The sequence below is a fragment of the Petaurus breviceps genome, unplaced genomic scaffold (assembly GCF_028583685.1).
Source record: "Petaurus breviceps papuanus isolate PSGF00001 unplaced genomic scaffold, PetGlider_PUasm1.0 90763, whole genome shotgun sequence".
Taxonomy (NCBI): Eukaryota; Metazoa; Chordata; class Mammalia; order Diprotodontia; family Petauridae; genus Petaurus; species Petaurus breviceps.
In genome coordinates this window covers 11928043-11934303 of record NW_027187340.1, presented here as the reverse complement: position 1 = coordinate 11934303, position 6261 = coordinate 11928043, and the positions used below count along the sequence as shown (strand labels likewise).

Sequence of the window (6261 nt, the reverse complement as noted above, 5' to 3'; positions counted from 1 at the left end):
TTTCCTTTCCTTTCCTTTCCTTTCCTTTCCTTTCCTTTCCTTTCCTTTCCTTTCCTTTCCTTTCCTTTCCTTTCCTTTCCTTTCCTTTCCTTTCCTTTCTTTTCCTTTCCTTATTTCAGTGAAGTACTATTTCACTGACACTGCTCCCCACTGTTTCATATTGAAAAACTCCACCAAACTGTGCCAAATAATCTAATTGATGCTGTGATCTCTATGATGCATCTACAAATCTCATTTGACAACCACTTCTTCTAGACATGTCATTTGGAGGGACCTAAATTCTGATTTTTTTAATGTTTTCTTTTCAGCTGTATTTTTTTTTATCAGCATTGGTCCTACTACAGCACTTGAACATCTTTTTCATCATAGTCTGATCTCTAAAAAGTCTTATTTGATTCTCTAAATTAGAGTTTTCAAGTATAGAAGACAGACCTTTACATCCTAATTCAACTCACTCCCTTTCAATAAACAAAGAAAATTTTGTACTATCCTACAGAGCCTCATAATTTGTCAGGAAGAATAATGCTGCTTTACTTTTGTACAGGAAATGGAAAATAAAACCTCACCAAATGGATACAGCTCTTGGAAATAGCTTTCAAAGGGGCAGGGCTAAAAATTGATCTGGTTACTTGTCAATTGCATTATGTAGATGTGACATCAGCAGTAGGCTAGCTGCATCTAACCTTGGCTCACAGCCCACCTTTCCAATAAGGTTTACATAAGTAAAGATCCTACTTTGTAAAGATATGACCATCTCTAGGGCTTAAATCTGAGCTCTAAAACCTAATTAAGCAATTTTCCACCAACCTAGTTAATAAGTACTGAACCAAATGCCACCAAGACACTGGGGTGAATGCTGATTGACACAATAATTCACAGCCAAGATTTGCTAGTGTATCATTTCAGAGACAATCTGAGTTAGTCTTTTTTTCTCTTTACTTCTCTTTATCATCCATTTGATGGATTAGTTAGTATTATATTATCTTTAACTCCATTTCTATAAGTTAAAGCTTTTGACAATGAAATGCTTTTAGATTCTCGGAAACAATTCTACTCAGTTTCTTGAATTTAAGTGATGTTGTATGTATTTACCTGGTGAGTTGTGCTCATTGAGAATCACAAGAGATGCTGGTGTGGGCCTTCTTTTCCTGATCTGTGAACAACAGAGACCAAACCAGGGTCAATAAAAAGCAGCTTCTGCCTCTGTTTATATAATCCAGATAACTGTTATAATTTCATGCACAAGTCTTCTTGGCAAAGAAGGTTTGACTAAAGATACCATATCATCAGTCCCTAACAGCAGTTTCTTCCCCTGAGAAGTCACATGCCATAGATATCATATTGCTCTAAGGCATGGATCCTTAACCTGGCATCTGAGGACTTTTTTTAAAAGCATTTTGATAACTGTATTTCAATATAATTATCAGTTTCCTTAATCCTATGTATCTTATTTTATGCATTAAAAAACATCATGATAAGAAGGGATCTGTAAGCTTCACAAGACAGTCACAGAAGTCTGTAACACACTCAAAAAAAAGGATATGAATCCTTGGTCTAGAATAAAAATGGTGAATTCATCAAAAACTGCAACTGAAAACTTCAAATATGGAAGTTGTGACAGCTTAGTAATGACAGAGATACTATCTTTGGTACATCCTAATGCTGAGAGGTAATCTAAAGATTTACTGTCTTTTCTTCTAAGAAGAGCCATGACTGAGCTTGTGAAAATCAGATTTCTATAGTTCACTAGAAAGACTAGTTCTTTTCACTGGTATTTTCAAGTTTCCCCTTCCTAACACTATACTTAACAGAAATGACTTTAAAAGAGAACTCCTTCAGTGAATATAGACTACATTAAAACTATCATTCTTTTTCATTGGTTTGGCAAATCAGGGGTTTCCAGGGATCCTTAAAATAGAATTTTTATTTTATTTATTGCATTTTCCCTTTCAATTAAATCTCTACCTTATGAAGGTAAATTCTGTGTAGAAACCTCAAAAGAATATGAACAGAGGGCTTAATAAGTGATATCTGATCAGGGCAGGATTCCTGTTGGATTCAACATAGATGCAAATTCATGGGTATGATTTATCTAGCCTGAGTGATCAACTCAATGTTTTTCAAGTCTAAGAGGAAACTATGAACTCCAAGTTCAGGGAACTTGCTTAAATTACATATATATACATATACATACATACACACACACACACACACACACACACACACACACACATATATATATATATATATATGTATATATAAATGCTGTTAAGCTCTGGGAAAGCAGTTTGGAGAAAATTCCGTTTTAAACCTTTAGAAGGAAATGGATTGAGTAGGAGGCCCTGACTAGCTCTTTGCTTTTACCTCAATCCTAATTATAGTTTTAAAATCATCCTTTAGCTGGGATATTTGCATCAGCAGAGTAAATAATACTGCCTATTAAAGGTGAGGTATAAACTTCAAATGATGTAGATGTCAGTGAATTCTATACACACACTCACTTGCTTTCTTTATATTGGTATGTTTGCCTATATTGAAATACATAGGCACTGAAAAGAGAAAAGAAAAAGATGAGGAGATTTTAAATAATTTCTTTAAATTACTGAGTGGATCAGTAACCATATTTACATTGACTCAATTTATTATTATATTACTCATACACATACTTGATTGATGTTTTTCTCTGTTAAACACAAATTAAATTGTGATAAATGCATGTAAGTAACAGATACTGATTTTTTCCAACAATGTGTTCTGTATGAAAAATCTTCACTGTTCCAGAAATCATAGTTACTATAATTTAATTACTTAATTTAGTTACTATCTTTAATTCAGAAATTTCTTCAAAAATTGTGCCTCAGGTGTAGTGCCTGTTCCATCACTAAGCACACACAGAAACACAAATATTTGGGTTTCAAGCAAGTGACAAGTCTATTTTCTCAAGTGTAATTCTATTTTTATAACAAATGAAGTATTCTATTTTAACCTTTGTTTCTCCCCACTATGCAACTTAAATCTGAAAAGATTTAGAAACCTATGTATTTCTGGTGCCCAGATCCTGAAATTCACAAAGGCAGGAAACCCCTTGACAAGTAGCTGTGCATGTTATTTTTAAGGAGAAGGCATGCCTATTAGCAGTTTTAGCAAGGCACCCCCACCCCTCTGTCCCCAATTATTGCCCCCCTTCCCTTACCTGCTCAGCTGCCTCAGGTGCTATCTGACTCTGAAATAAAGGCACAGCAAACTGGATCTTTTTGGGACTGTTGGGTTCCATAATAGCGATGGGGGTGCTCAGAAGTGCAAAGATTTCAGAAGGGCTTAAACAGAGTGATGTCTAGGATCCTGACTTTCTTTAGGCACAGCACTCCCTCCAATCCACACAGACAGCTTCTTAATAAACAGCTGTGATTCCAGAGTAAGCAAGTGAAGCCGGCTGGACTGAGTAACTCCTTTCTTCAATATCCACAGCGATGCCTTGCTTGCCTCCCCCTACCCCAACCCCCCCAATCCCTTAGATCCTCTCAGCACAATGCTGAAAGGAACAATAAGCTAATTGTGTGCCTGTTCACTAATACACATGCCAAGCATTCACTCAGCAGCTCATTGAAAATGCAATACTAGCCCTGAATGGTCTGCTGCCCTGGGATTTGAAAAAGATCTATCCAGTGTACATTACTAACCGGCTGCTCAGATGTGCAATGTAAGCTCCCTCTGAGTATTGCAATGATGGGCCATTCATTATTGATGATTCCCAAACCAGGAAGTTTTCAGAGATGAGGGCAAGGGATGGGTCTGCAATCATTTCACTTCTCCTGTAGTAATTCCAAAGTCAGATACTTTCACCTTTTTTTATTTTATTTTATTTTTTCAGCCCACCCCTCCTATAGACAAATAATTATAGAGACTAAGCACCAACAAATAATCTTTACAACCTTTTGCTTCCAGGTACATGGTTAACTAAAAATGATCAGAGGAGGCAATGTGGAGGAGGTAACAATTTGCTCAATTAGGAGTCAAGACACCTGGTTTCTGACTCCAGTTCTTTTCACAAAAAAAGCTTTGGAACTTTAGGCAATTCATTTCTAGTGATCCCAGAACCCTAGAGATGCCCAATCCCCAAACCACTCATTTTGCAGATAAGGAAACTGAGCCCCAAAGATCTGAGCCTCCTTTCCTTCATTTGTAAAATGAGGGCTATTACCAGATAATCTCTAAAGTCCCTTCCCACTCAACATCCTCTGATTTGAAATCATGTTGCATCTTATAGTGAGATGAGGGATTCCAGCTGAACAAGTTATTTTTCTCTGGACTCTAGCTCAAGTGTAAAGGAATGGGTGAGCTGTGAAACCACTCACAAATATTAATGGATGCCTAGGGCATGTTGCCACCAAGAGGAAAAGAGAGAAATGAAAGACAAACAATAGAGAGAAGACACAAAAGCAGCCCCTCCAGAACAATGATCCACAAAATCTAGACCTGAGAAAAGAAAATGAAGTTTTATCAAGAAAGGAAAAGCCTTAATCCTTTGCTTCTTAATCTGAAAAAGCAATGTTTGATGTAAATTAAGGGGTACTTGATCTCTCTGTTGAGGTATACACACTTAGCGTGTTCCTGGAACATGAGACATTCAAATGATGATGGAGGGTTGGGGGGGGAGAGAAGGTTGTATATTTATCTGTTTTACTTTGATCTCAGACCAGCAATCCATCTCATCTATTTCAATATGTGCTGTTCTGTTTTAAGAATATGGAAAACAACATGCATTATTGAAATTTTTCAATGCCCATGAGGCAAAACTAGATAGGTATTTGAAAGCACTATCTGTAGAGAGTAGTGCTGACCAGCAAGGAATCATCTAAGCCTACCAGTCAGGCTTCTTGTGCCCCAGACCATGACCAGGGCCTGTCTTCCTCCACTCTTTGAAGAAGAAATCCAAATAACATCTGAGCTACATGACAACACAACATGCACACGTCTCCACTTTCTTCTGTGCATTGTCTTTTTAGGGCAGGGACCATCTTTCTTTTCACTTGTGTGTGTATTTCCAGCATTTTCCACAGTGATGGATACATAGTATGGGCACCTAGGTGGTGCAGTGTGATGAACCTGGAGTCAGGAAGATTTGTCTTTATGAGATCAAATCCAGACTCAGAAACTTACTAACTGTGTGATCCTGGGCGAGTCACTTCACCTTGTTTGCCTCAGTTTCCGCATCTATAAAATGAGGAAGTGGCAAACTATTCTATCATTTTTGCCAAGAAAACCCCAATGGATCCCAAAGGAGACTAACACAACTAAAAAAATGAGTCAACAACAACTGGTGTATATATAGTAAGCATTTAATAAATGCTTGTTGCCTTCTCTGTCACATTTATTCACTAACTCCTATTGAACTTGCCTTCTGTGAAAACTTCCAAAGCTTTTCTAGAAAATTCCTACCTAACCATTTCTCTGTCACATTATGCTTTTACTTTTTCAAAACATGTAGGAATTTTACATTTATTGAATCAATCTAATGTTCTGGACTACAGAGATCTTTTGGATTCAATTGGTTAGGTATCTCTTCAAGTTATGTGTTATCTACAAATTTGATTAGCATGTTATCTTAACCTTTATCTGAGCCTTCCATTAAGATGTTAAACAACAAAGAATCTGAGTCAGATCTCTGGGGCACTCAGTTGGAGACCTTCTGCTAAGTTTATGAGGAACCATTACTGAAGTCTAGTCATTGAATTAGAGGCAGCTAGGTGGCCAAATGGAGTCAGGAAGACTTGAGTTCAAATCCAGCCTCAAACACTTACTAGTTGTGTGACCTTGGGCAAGTAAGCCAAGTGGTAAACATATGGTCCATTGCTGAACATCTCTTGCAAAAGTCCTCTTGTTCCCTGCTAATGCATCAAGGTCCAGAAGAAACTATCAGTGAATTCTATCAAATATCTAAAGAGCAACTAATACCTATGCTACTCAAATTAGTCTCAAAAGTTTGAAAAAGAACACACTCAGGGCTGCTAGGTGGCACAGTGAATAGAGCACTGGCCCTGGAATCAGGAGGACCTGACTTCAAATCTGGCCTCAGTCACTTAACACAAAAACTAGCCATGTGACCTTGGGCAAGTCATTTAACCCCAATTGCCCTCCAAAAAGAAAAAAAAAGAATACGTGCTATTAAATTCCCTTAAAGAGATAAATGTTTTTAATATCTAAAGTACTAGGAAGTGATAAATCAAAAAAAGAGATCTATAGATCAATATACCTAATGAA

At 37.1% G+C, this 6261-nt stretch overlaps 1 protein-coding gene across 2 annotated transcripts in view; it reads right to left on the bottom strand.

The window, feature by feature from the left end:
• PPP1R1C (protein phosphatase 1 regulatory inhibitor subunit 1C) overlaps positions 1–3490 on the bottom strand; it is a 216264-nt gene extending 212774 nt beyond the window's left edge. The window contains exons 1-2 of one of the 2 annotated variants that reach the window (XM_069068577.1): positions 3194–3490; positions 1093–1153 (exon numbers count right to left, since the gene is read on the bottom strand). In XM_069068577.1, the coding sequence (XP_068924678.1) occupies positions 1093–1153; positions 3194–3274 (142 nt within the window). In that variant the 5' untranslated portion in view covers positions 3275–3490. The remainder of the gene's footprint in view (positions 1–1092; positions 1154–3193) is intronic. The other variant, XM_069068576.1, reaches the window with a different exon arrangement.
• Positions 3491–6261: the final 2771 nt, after the last annotated feature.